Raw genomic sequence first — 13367 nt, forward strand, 5'->3', positions numbered from 1 at the left:
CGCCTGGGTGGCTCAGTTGGTTAAGCAACTGCGTTCGGCTCAGGTCATGATCCTGGAGTCCTGGGATCGAGTCCTGCATCGGGCTCCCTGCTCAGCGGGGGATCTGCTTCTCCCTCTGACCCTCCCCCCCTCATACTCCATCTCATTCTCTCTCTCTGTCAAATAAATAAATAAAATCTTTAAAAAAAAAAAAAAAAAGCCTAACTGGGGGCACCAGGGTGGCTCAGTTGGTTAAGCTTTTGCCTTGGGCTCAAGTCATGATCCCAGGGCCCTGGGGTGGAGACCCCTGTGGGGCTCCCTGCTCAGCGGGAAGCCTGCTTCTCACTCTGCCCTTCCCTGCTCGTGTTCTCTCTCATAAATAAAATCTTTAAAAGCTTAACTGCTTTATCTCATTTACCTTATTATCTCAAGCTCTGCCTTGAATTCTTTTATCAACCCTAAGATTAGGCACAAATATGGAAACTAAAGTTCAGAGAGGTTAAACAGCTTAACCTAGCCGAGTTTGCACTCTTTACATAGAGCGTATGCACGACCTATGAATACACTTTTTCCGATTTTAATTGTTAATTTAAAAACATAACATTACAGAATGGAGGTAAATGTGAAAATGGGATTAACAGTATCTCTAGCTGGGATATCAAGAGGATTAACTGGGCGCTAAATATTGAGAGCTAGTCCTGAGAAGTAACAGAACAGCTAGATCTCACTGTGGGCCATCATTCTGTCATCCTTCGAGGAAGGATGCTCAGGGACGCTAGTGCCCAAGCCAGTAGGACGCCTCGGCCGGCCGAGAGGACCTAAGTGGGAGGAAATCTAGGAAATGGAAATGAAGAAATTAAAAGCACCAAAGACAAGCTTTGCCTGGATCACAGTTTACACGTGTAGTCTTCACTGTCTTTTATGAGGACATTGACGTCCGCCGTAATCTTGGATGAGGCTGTTCTATTTTCTTGCTGAGAATCTCCCAGGAAAGGGTGAAAGCCCACTTGCGACCCAGCTTCCTTGCCAGTCGTCTCCCATGGCAACCGGGGAGGAGGCGTGATCTAAGGGTTGTCCCCGCCCCCTTTCTCTACAACTCGAACAACGACTGGTCCGGAGGCGCGGCGGGGGCGCAAGGAGGCGGATTTAGGTTCCCGAGCTCTTGCTGGGCCGCGCCGCCATTTTGAGTTGTGTGGGTTTCCAGGGCGTTCTGAGTGTGGCCTCGTCCGGGGAGGTTCCGTAGATCACAGGCCAGAGGCACGCGTCCGAGTGTCAGGTTGGAGCCGGGAAGCGTCCCTGGGGGGAGCGGCGGCGGGGGCAGGATGAGCGCGGAGGCGGCGGACCGGGAGGCGGCCACCTCCAGCCGGCCCTGCACCCCGCCGCAGACCAGCTGGTTCGAGTTCCTGCTGGAGGAGTCGCTGTTGGAGAAACATCTGCGCAAGCCCTGCCCGGGTAAGCGCGGCGCCTGCAGCCGGAGGGGACTGGGACCCGGCCGCCGGCGCCGTCCGCCTGGCTCTCGCCCGCACCTCCTCCGCCACGAAGCTGCGGGTCCGGGAGGCGCGAACCCGAGTCGAGCTCTGGCCCGGTCCCCTCGCTAAGCATTAAGCATCCCAGAGCCGGGGCACCGCCGTGCAGGGCTTAAAAACCAAACAAAGGCCCTCCCGTTCCCCCTCCCGTCCCCCTCCGCCTTGGTCCTTTTACTGTTTGAGGTTTTAGCATCTGCGAGGTGGTCTTGTGAGATTGCGTGGGTTGGGGAGGCTGGCTCGGACACACCCCTATAGAACTCCGGCCCGTGATCAGTTTGGAGACGGAGAGAAATTGCGGTTCTGGTGCTGATCCTGACGCTAGTTATTTTGTTTCTCAGCGAGGGGATTTTACCGACTATACATATATACATATATATATGCACACATGTATCTGTATACTCCAAAGTTGGTCTGTAAATTAAAATGAGAAAATCTCTAAGAGTAGGAAATGCTATACAGTTGTAACATGGGTGTTTAATGATCATGATTAATACCCCAGTTAATGAGTGCTGTTAGGGAAGGAGGAGAACTCCAGGCATTTCTGGGAAGAGGTACTGGCATGAAAACGTAAGTTTCTTGAATAGTATTTTGCTCATAAAGTTCATAAAGATGTAGCTTGTTCAGTTTACATCAGCCTTAACTATGGAGACAACTCTGCCAGAAGTTAGTGGTTTTCACTAAAACCGCCTGTATCATATTATGTTTTTCATTCATTGCTTTTCATACACATTTATTAAGTGCTTTCTAGGTGCCAGCCTTAATGCTTTTCATCTGTTATCTCATTTAATTTAGCCTTCATAATCTCAGATAAGTGGTGGTATCTTCTATTTTGCATTGATGGAAACAGGTGCAGAGGTAACTTGAGGCAGGTCGCATTAATTAAGTGTTAAAACAGTTCTAAAGATGACATGTCTTTTCTCTAATTGACATTGGGTATTTGCTGATCTGGAAACCTAAAACCATTATGTTCTTACTTGGAAGGTGTTTTCTTCTGCACGAGTCTGATACCCTTTCTCCTTACCACCCTTCCTGATCTTCCCTGTAATCCCTAAGCATACTTCTTAGAAATCATAATCCTTAGTCATAACTACAGAGCTGTCGGGGTTCCCTTTTGTGGCCAAAAACCAGTACAGTGAAACCTTGTGCATCTTGATAATTAAAACTTAAATTTAAGAATTTATTTTCTTTTACATCCTAGATCCTGCACCAGTTCAACTTATTGTTCAGTTTTTGGAACAGGCTTCCAAACCTTCAGTTAATGAGCAAAACCAGGTGCAACCTCCGCCTGATAACAAGAGAAATCGTATTTTAAAACTACTTGCTCTTAAAGTTGCTGCACATTTGAAGTGGGATTTAGACATATTAGAGAAAAGGTACACAAGATATAAAAGAAATCTATTTTTGAAGTACTATTTAGATATTTTGGGATTATTTCTATATATGCTTATATGATAATCAGCCCTTAAAGTGCAAATTATTTTTCTCTATATTCTTGGTAAAATATGCAACTGTTTTTCAGAAGGTATAAAATATTTGAATGTTAGATGAATTTAAATCACCTTTTAAAGTATAGATCTATCCATAATGAGGTAGTTTATCATTATTACTTGATGTGGTAACTAGGGAAAATCCACACCTAAACAGTTTTAAATGTTTCAGTTTATTTTTACATATCTGAAGCAAATGAAAATTAATGATAGTTATTACATAATACAGATGATTTGCTGTTAAATCAGTTATTTTTTACTGGTCATAAATCAATCACTATCTCCCAAACTATTAAAATATCTTAGTCAGTGCTTATTTGTTAACAAATAAGTACTATCAAGGCTACGCTTAGAAAATGATTTTTCATCCCCCTTTTCTCACAATTTAAAGAGAAAATACCTTGTAAAATTCAGAAACTAGGAAATAAAAGGGGAGGGGAGACAAGTACTTCTAACATTTTTGTGTAACTTTTGTTGTTTTTCTCCCTATTTTAAGTAATCTCTGCACCCAGTATAGAGCTCAAACTCACGACCCCGAGATCAAGAGTTGGATGCTCTACTGACTGAGCAAGCCAGGCACCCCCTCCATGTGTGTGTGTATATATATATATACACATACATATGTGTATATACAGGTATATATAGGTATGTGTATATATACACACACGTATCTATTTATATTTTAAAGATTTATTTATTTTAGAGAATTAGTGGGTGGAGAGGGAGAGAATCTCAAGCAGACTGCCCGCTGAGCACTGAGCCACATCCCACAACCCTGAGATCATGACCTGAGCCGAAAACCAAGTCAGAGGCCCAACTGACTCTGCCACCCAGGCACCCCTTCTTTTTCTTTTTTCCCCCACATAACAATATCATGAACATTTCCCCATTTTGTATTTTTGGAGATAATTCCATCATGTGGAGAATTTATTAACTGTTTTCCCATTTATATTTAGTTTATTTCTACTTTTTCACTCTAATAAATCACAGAACCTTAAATATCTTTGTCCTTAAATTTTATCTGAATTTTTGGTTATGTCCTTAGTACAGATTATTAAATTGCTGACTCAGGTGGTATAAACATTTTTAAATCCCATGATGCATATTGCCAGATTGCATTCCAAGAGAGCTGTAGTAGTTTATGCTCTCATTGGTAGTGTTTAAACACTTTCTCACCAGCCTTCTGCAGCGGTAAGCATTAGAATTAAAGAATTCTTTAATCTGAGGGAAAGCCTATCCATTAATAGACTGGAGGCATATCAAGAGATAGTAATGTGTACAAAGAAAGTATGATATATATGATACAGTTGGAAATTGAGCACTGATGGGATATTTGATAAGCAACTGAAAACTTTTTAGATCTGAAATTAATACTGTGAATATGTTAATTTTGTAAAAAAATTTTTTTAAGATTTTATTTATTTATTTGACAGAGAGATAGGGAAGGGAGAGCAGGAACACAAGCAGGGGGAGTGGGAGAGGGGAGAAGCAGGCTTCCCGCCCAGCAGGGAGCCTGGTGCGGGGCTCAATCCCAGGACCCTGGGATCATGACCTGAACCGAAGGCAGACGCTTAACTGAGCCACCCAGGCGCCCCAGTTTTTTAAAGTTTTATTTAAGTAATCTCTACACGCAGGGTGGGGCTCAAACTCATGAACCCAAGATGAAGAGTCACATGCTCTTCCAACTAAGCCAGCCAAGCACCCCTGTTGAGTTAATTTTTTGGAGATCTGTTCTGAAACACATAAGGAAGAAATGATTTAATGTTAAAAATTTGCTTCACAATAGTATGGAAAGAAGGGAAGTAAGAATAGAGATGAGCATCAGTTGCTGGTTGTTGAAACTAGATGATGGGCACATACGGGTTCATTATATTCTGACTACTTTTGTGTATGTTTAAATTGTTTTCATAATGAGATTTTAAAAATATTTTGAAATTTAATATTTTCATATAAGTTGTTGAGACAGGTGAATAAAATGGCCCTGTGGATTTAGTCCTTTAGCAGTGTAATTATTTTCAGTGAAAATACTGAATTGTGTATTTTACACTTCTTATGCAGACATGAACGTTTTGCTTCTTTCTTTTAAGTTTGTCTGTTCCAGTATTGAATATGCTACTAAATGAATTGCTGTGTATCAGTAAGGTTCCTCCTGGGACGAAGCATGTGGACATGGATCTGGCCACTTTACCTCCAACCACTGCCATGGCTATCCTTCTCTACAACAGATGGTAAATTTTTTCATAGACCTAACGTGTTGGGCAGCCTCTGTTTAATTGCACTCTGGCTTTCAGGGGTAATTGAGAGCACAAGGTGCGCGGGGGGGGAGAGGCAGAGGGAGAAGCAGACTCGCCGCTGAGCCAGAAGTCCAACTTGGGGCTCAACCCCAAGACCCTGGCCCCGATCATGACCCGAGGCGAAGGCAGAGGCTCAACTGACTGAGCCACCTAGGCGCCCCTCAGGGGTATGCTTTTAAGGGTCCCCTATGCCCTAGAGATCTTTCACAGGATCTTATAAACTGAGTCTGATGGTGGAGAAAATTTATGACTGCATAGATACGAGCATTCTGATAAAAATGTGGATGATTTATGAAGTTTTTATCTGAATTAAAACTTCAGATAATTTATAATATACGTTCTAAGGAGTACTTGAAAAAATAAGTGATATTTATAATGTATTAAATTTTCTTTTTCTTCTCTTTTCAGGGCAATTAGGACAATTGTTCAGAGTAGTTTTCCTGTCAAACAGGCAAAACCTGGACCTCCTCAGTTAAGTGTGTAAGTTGGCAGATATGACCCTTGGTTGGCACTTTCTTCATCAGAGTTTAAAAAAAAAATGTTCTTACAAGTTTTTAAAAACCCCTGGTACAGAAGGTGTAGGGTAGAACCCAGAGGGAAGAAGGCCTGCATGCAGGTAGGTTTGGAGGAGTTGGAAGGGTGAGAGAATCAGGTAGGGCTCTGGACATCTAGAATAGAGAGAGCTCTGGAAAGCTAAGGGGGTGGTGCTTTGTGAATTGTGCCTTTCATCTTTAGTAAGTGTTAGCTCACCTCCAAAGTAGTAAGATTTTTTTCATGTAATTAAATTTATGTGAAGGTGTATTTGTTTTGTATATAGGGAAATTGTTTTAATATGTAAAATTGATTTAGAGTCCAAAAGTTAATTACTGAATTTATCTGTATGTGGAGTTTTAAACCAAATTCTTAAATTCTAGGTAGTGGCTTACCCGATTTGGAGCTAGAGAGCATAGTTTCTAACTTGATATAAATGAGCTTTTGCTGCCAGTAAGTTTTAGTCTTAAATTGAGGGTTATTTTTTTAAACACAAATCAAATGGGAAAATAATGGTTAAATAAGCATCATAATTGAGTTTTTTTGTTTTGTTTTTTAAAGATTTATTTGTTTTAGAGCGCGCAAGTGGGGGGGGAGGGGCAGAGGTAGAGAATTTTCAAACAGACTCCCTGCTGAGCATTGAGCTTGACTCGGGGCCTGATCCTAGGATCCTGAGATCATGACCTGAGCAGAAATTAAGAGTTGGTTGCTTAACCAGCTGAACTACCCAGGCACCCCGAGTTTTTATTTATTTTTAAGCTTGAAAAGAAATAGCATTAAAAACATTTTTATTTAAATTCCACCTCAGTTTGAAGAATAATGCTCTGAAAAGCATCAAATGTTACTCAAAAGATGGAAAAGTCTAAGCTTCAATTATTTCTCTTTTAGTATGAATCAGATGCAACAGGAGAAAGAGCTAACAGAAAATATTTTGAAAGTAGTGAGTATCGGCATCAGTTATACTTTCATATTTCTGGGGCGCATGGGGAGTATATTCACATGGTTCTTCTAACCTTAGGTATATGAGAGTTGGCAAGGTCTAGAAGCAATGACATTTAGGTTTTTACTGTTAGAACGTAGTTTGGTAATAACTGTAAATTGTACAACTTTTCAGTGTTAATGGTGGTGCTTCACCATTAATTCTTTTGTTGAATTTTTGTGATACTTGAGCAGGGAAGAGAAATCACTCTTACAGGTGATGTTTTTATATTCTTTAATATTCTCCCAAAATTCTACAATAAGCACATATTAATATTTTAAAATTACTTCTGTAGTCAGAAAAATATAGCAGTTATTTTTTAAATTTATTAATATAAAAGTAGAAATGTGGGATTTACCATAATTTAAAAATGATCTCTGTAATTCTTTAACCCTACAGTGTGCCAGAGATACTATGTAAAGTCCAGGAGCTGGGAGAGGAGAGGGAAGATAAGAAACGTTCTGTGTCTGTATAAAATTAACATGCTGTAGTATTTTGAATGTGGAAGAAAAATCCTGCATCATTTTATTCTTGTTACTAGTGACTACTAAATGGCCGACACAATGGTGCATACAAACATTTCTTGAATAAATCAGTGGATGCAAATCTTTAAAGTATTTTTCTTCCAATTTTCTGTTTAAAAAAAATATCTTTTCCACTTTGTATTTTCTAATTTCACAATAGGAACTTTTACTGTATTTTTTAGAATTTAAGATAACGATCTCAACAGATCTAATTGCACTCTTGCTGTGGTAAAAAATGTTTTTAATAGCTTAGTACCACAAGCTACTGAGCATCCTGTGAATATATTTTGGTTAATTTTCTGTGGTTTCTGTATTTTAATAATTTTTTTATTGAATTTTTGTAGCTAAAAGAGCAAGCTTCTGATTCTATTTTGGTACTAGAGGCAGCCCTTAAATTAAACAAGGATCTTTATGTCCACACGATGCGAACACTAGATTTATTGGCAGTGGAGCCAGGCATGGTAAATGGAGAAACTGAGAGTTCTACCGCTGGACTGAAAATCAGAACCGAGGAGATGCAGTGCCAGGTATTTATATCTATTTAATCAGTGTGTGGCAAATTTTTGGAAAATCTTAAATGAGATCATTCTGGTATTTTTAATTTCTGCCTTTGTTTCTCTGATTTTGATTTAAGATGGTATTAAAACTTTGCATCATATTTATTTTTTAAAAGTTTATTTATTTGAGAGAGAGTGTGAGCACGTGCGCAAGTGGGGGAGGGTTAGGGGGAGGGGAGAGGCAGAGGGAAAAGCAAACTCCCCGCTGAGCAGGGAGCCCAATGCTGGGCTCCATCCCAGGACCTTGGGATCATGACCTGAGCCGAAGGCAGACACTTAGCCGACTGAGCCACTGAAGCACCCTTTTGCATCATATTTAATTTGTAGGTTTTTTAAGATTTCACTTAAATTTTTCTAAAAGAAATGGAAGGGAAATTTTGTTTGATTTATTGTCTCTGAAATCGTTTCCCAGTCGTGTTTAGGAAACAGTTTAAATATTGAGAATGCAGTGAGCATGCAACTGATTTTTACAATTCATTTGTATTATTAGATATTTAATTAGACCAAAAAAAAACCCCTGCAAAACAAATACTATACTTTGAAAAATATAGGCTCCTAGAGAAAGTAACTAGTGTTTTAAGGCTCTTAAAGTTGTTTGCTTTCTAATCCCTTTGACGGCTTTTAGTTGATATTGTGAGAAATTATGTATTCATGTTGTCTTTCTCTGTTGGATTGTAAACTCTCTGAGGTGTCTTTTTTTTAATGTGTATTTCCCGTCTTCCTCACTTTTTAGCACAGAATCTTGAGTATAATAGAAATTTTAACACATTCAGAAACTACCTAAAGAGAGCCACGAGGATAGTGCATTTTCTATTCCGTGTTCTTTTCTTTGTGTGAGTTGGCATGTCATCTTTTTTTTTTTTTAAACAGTTTGGCAGTTTCTTTTTTAAAAATTAAAGTAAACTTTACCCCCAAAGTGGGGGTCGACCTCACAACCCTGAGATCAAGTCTCATGCCCTACCCACTGTGCCAGCCAGGCACCCCTTGCATGATTTCTTTAATCATTGTTTTCCATTATGAAATGGGCAGGAATAACCATGACAGAGTGTTGGGAGGTACCTTTTCCGATTAGCTGGTTGCAGAATTGAAGGTAGTCAGTTTTTCAGTGCCTGATGAGATTGAGGTCACAGTTGGAATAGAAGTAGTGAGGATTGGCAACTGGTAACTTCTTTAAATTGTTAATGAAACTTGCATATACGAGAGCTTCTGGTACTGTAGTATCTTATAATCACTGAGAGTCTGTTTGAAAAATATTGGTAATACTTCTGATTTTCACCATAGAGTGGGTGATATAACATGAAAAACAAAACAACTCTTAACAAAACATCTCAGTGTGCTAGGTAAGCTCTCATATATTCTCTTGATTACATAGCTGAGTCCTAATTCTGTGTCTTGAATGGCAAATTAGTAGCAATACTCACTTCCTGGCATGTTAATATTTATTTTTTTTAAAGATTTTACTTATTTGACAGAGAGAGACACAGCAAGAGAGGGAACACAAGCAGGGGGAGTGGGAGAGGGAGAAGCAGGCTTCCCGCTGAGCAGGGAGCCCGATGCGGGGCTTGATCCCAGGACTCCGGGACCATGACCTTAGCCGAAGGCAGCCGCTTAACCGACTGAGCCTCCCAGGCGCCCCTGGCATGTTAATATTTAAAGTGCATTCTTTGTATTACTAAAATTTACCTGACTCAAAAGGAAAATCTTTACATTCATTCCCCAGTAAATCTGAAAGTATTTACTGTCCTTCAGGGCAGCTTTATTAATCAGGCTTTTTGTTTTTAACCTATTGACTACCTCTTAATTACAGAATTTAAACTTGTTTTATTTTTTTAATTGAAGGCTCAGACTCATGTCCCCGGGATCAGGAGTTGCATGCTGTACTGAGCCAGCCAGGTGCCTCTAGAATTTAAGCTTTTTTTTTTTAAGATTTTATTTATTTGAGAGAGAGCACAAGCAAGGGGAGTGGCAGGCAGAGGGGGAGGGAGAAGCAGGCTCCCCGCTGAGCAGGGACCCTGACACAGGGCTTGATCCCAGGACCCTGGAATCATGACCAGAGCCGAAGGCAAGATGCTCAACCAACTAAGCCACCCAGGTGCCCCTAAACTTGTTTTAATGGGGGTGCCTGGCTGGCTCAGTTGGTGGAGCATGCGACTCCTGTGACTAAGTTGGAGCCCCACGTTGTGTGTAGAGATTACTTAAAAATCTTAAAAAAAAAAACAAAAAACCCCAAACTTGTTTTGATGGCTAGTTAATATAGTAATACTTGAAAATACTGTTTTGGTATCTTGTACTCTGTCTTTGCCTGGAAAGGGGAATTACATGAAATTATAATACGTGTGCATGTGTGTATAAATATCTGTATATCCATTTCCTTTTTTTTTTTTAAACTTCTTTAGCACCCCTTTGCTCCAGGTGGGAGGAAGCACTCTAGGATGAAAATCAGCCAGACATTTAATGTGGACTAAATAATGGAAGGCAGTATCCTAGAGGCGGAGAATTCATCCTGATTAGCTCAAGAAGACAGAATATATATATATATGTATTGTATATATATTGCATATCAGTAAAGAGTAGTTCTAATGAATATCACACTATTACAGCTTAGGAGTTTGGAGGAGAAATAAGTACCCATTGGCTAAGGTTGGTTTTGTGTAGATGGAAATAAAGGGTGTGGAATGAAGTTTATTTCTAGGATCTGATAGGAATGGGGAATTGAATAGGCTGGTGTGGTTGAAATTGAAGAGAATGGGAGATTTGGAGAGAGAAGTTAGTCCCAATTCTGAGACCCTTAAAAATCAGGCCAAGGGGGGCGCCTAGGTGGCTCAGTCGTTAAGCGTCTGCCTTCTGCTCGGGTCATGATCCCGGGGTCCTGGGATCGAGCCCCGCATCGGGCTCCCTGCTCAGGGGGAGGCCTGCTTCTCCCTCTCCCACTCCCACTGCTTGTGTTCCCTCTCTGGCTGTGTCTCTCTCTGTCAAATAGATAAATAAAATCTTTAAAAAAAAAAAAAAAAATCAGGCCAAGGAATTTGAACTTTCTCCTACTTGGGGGAATAACTTGAAGACTTTTTAAAGAAAGATCTGTTGGGGCACCAGTGTGGTTCAGTTGGTTGAGTGTCTGACTCATGGTTTCTGCTCGGGTCATGACCTCCAGGTTGTGGGGTTGATCCCCACGTCACGCTCAGCGCAGAGTTTGCTTGAGATTCCCTCTCCCTCTTTCTCTCAAATCTTTAAAAAAAAAAAAAAAAAAAAAATCTGTCAGCCATGTGTAGAATAAACTTGAGACAGGATATAAGGAGCTGTAGGGATCTGGCTTTGAGCCTGGGCTCTGCCGGTACTTGGTTATATGCTTTTAAGCAGACATTGTCACTTTCTGGGCCTTGTTCCTGTTCATAAAATGTTCAAGTTGAATTAAATAATATGAGTCTTTGAGTTCTGCATTTGGTGAATCTAGGCATCAGTTTAAGAAGGTTCTTGAAATACACAAATTCCCTTAGTACTTTTTTAGTTGTCTTTTTCTATTCTTTTATAGTTCACATTTCTCTATTTCACTCTGGCCAGTCATTTGCTCTTCCCCACTTTTTTTTTTTTTTTTTTAAGATTTTATTTATTTATTCATGAGAGACAGAGAGAGACAGAGGCAGAGGGAGAAGCAGGCTCCCCGCGGAGCATTGAGCCCGATGCGGGACTCAATCCCAGGACCCTGGGATCATGACCTGAGCTGAAGGCAGACGCTTAACTGACTGAGCCACCCAGGTGTGCCCGCTCTCCCCCACTTTAAAAAGAAGTGGAGATTGGGGCGCCTGGGTGGCACAGTTGGTTAAGCGTCAGACTGTGGTTTTGACTCAGGTCATTCTCTCCCTCTGCCCCTTCCCGCACTTGTGCACATGCTTGGCTCTCTCTCTCTCTCTCTGTCTCTAAAATAAAATAAAAAAAAAAAAAATGAGATGGTAGAGAATCCATTACGATGGTGAGTGGCAGCAACGGTGACGGTAAGCTCTGGCTTCCAGGGGCAGCCTTAGCAAGAGTATAGCTCGCTGCTGTTCTCTGTGTAGAGCTGGTGGCCGCGGGTGATAAGAGCTTTGGAGTCTAGTGTTGAGATGGCTGCAGTGCTCCCTAGGTCAGTTTGGGCTCTCATCTTGGCTTCTTGCCTCCCTTGCCCCTTTGGTTTTCCAAGCCTGATTCTTTGGCCCAGAAATTCTAAAGGCCACCTGAAATCTTACCAGTTAAATCTGTTTTCTGCTTAAATCAATCTGCTGGATTCTGTTGCTTGTGGCTAAGAACGTTGTTTCATTGCTCACTGAAAGGTGTTTTTTTTTTTTTTTTTTTAGATGTACCTGTTTTGCTGAGCTAAACATAATTTTGAGTTTTGTCAGCTCTTAAAAATGAAAAGTTACAGGGCGCCTGGGTGGCTCAGTCGTTAAGCAGCTGCCTTCGGCTCGGGTCATGGTCCCAGGGTTCTGGGATCAAGCCCTGCATCGGGCTCCCTGCTCCGCGGGAAGCCTGCTTCTCCCTCTCCCACGCCCCCTGCTTGTGTTCCTGCTCTCACTATCTCTCACTCTCTCTCTCTGTCAAACAAATAAATAAAATCTTAAAAAAAAAAAGTTACTAAGCAGATTGGTATTCATCACCATTTTAGGTGTGTTATGATTTGGGTGCAGCATACTTCCAGCAAGGCTCTACAAATTCAGCTGTCTATGAAAATGCCAGAGAAAAGTTTTTTAGAACCAAAGAACTAATTGCAGAGGTAAGTACTGTGATAACAGGCACATAATATTCAGTCCTTAAAAAGTTACATATTTTTTGGCTTTACTTTTTCTGATGATGATAGAACAAGTGTTCGTTGTAGTACATTTGGTAAGTTTTAAAAAATACTGAAAACATTCTGAAAATCTGTAATACTACTGCTTAGAAATTACTCCTTTTGTAATTTTAACTTATTTTCTCCCTGTTTTCATTCTTTGTTTTTATACAGATAAGCTTAGACTAACTATATTTACTATATTGTTACTATGCTTAAATCTTTGAATAGACGTTTAAATGTATTCTGCTGTATAGATGTACTGTGCTTTACTTCATTTCTCTAATATTTGGGCATTTATGTTTGCTGTTTTTATTTATTGTAAAGCTATGATATTTCTATCTCCAAGCATAAGTTTTTTTTTTTTTTAAAGATTTTATTTACTTATTTGACAGAGAGAGAGAGAGAGTACAAGTAGGCAGAGAGGCAGGGAGAGGGAGAAACAGACTCTCCACTGAGCATGGAGCCCGATGTGGGGCTCGATCCCAGGATCCTGGGATCATGACCTGAGCCGAAGGCAGCTGCTTAACCAACTGAGCCACCCAGGTGCCCCTCCAAGCATAAGTTTTTGTTTGGTTTTTAGATACTTTCAAGTTAAATTCCTACAAGTGAAATCATCATGTCAATGGTTATTAATTTTGTAAAGGCTGTGAAACATAAAACCAAGTTGCTTTCCAGGTACATTTCTCTCA

At 40.5% G+C, this 13367-nt stretch overlaps 1 protein-coding gene across 2 annotated transcripts in view; it reads left to right on the forward strand.

The window, feature by feature from the left end:
• Positions 1-1156: 1156 nt before the first annotated feature.
• Positions 1157-13367, forward strand: part of INTS8 (integrator complex subunit 8) — a 57127-nt gene continuing 44916 nt past the window's right edge. For both annotated transcript variants that reach the window (XM_021688676.1, XM_021688675.2), the window contains exons 1-7: positions 1157-1431; positions 2704-2878; positions 5080-5220; positions 5695-5766; positions 6706-6757; positions 7665-7847; positions 12514-12621. In XM_021688676.1, coding sequence (XP_021544351.1) covers positions 1302-1431; positions 2704-2878; positions 5080-5220; positions 5695-5766; positions 6706-6757; positions 7665-7847; positions 12514-12621 — 861 coding nt within the window. In that variant the 5' untranslated portion in view covers positions 1157-1301. The remainder of the gene's footprint in view (positions 1432-2703; positions 2879-5079; positions 5221-5694; positions 5767-6705; positions 6758-7664; positions 7848-12513; positions 12622-13367) is intronic.

The sequence above is a fragment of the Neomonachus schauinslandi genome, chromosome 4 (genome assembly GCF_002201575.2).
Source record: "Neomonachus schauinslandi chromosome 4, ASM220157v2, whole genome shotgun sequence".
Classification (NCBI taxonomy): domain Eukaryota; kingdom Metazoa; phylum Chordata; class Mammalia; order Carnivora; family Phocidae; genus Neomonachus; species Neomonachus schauinslandi.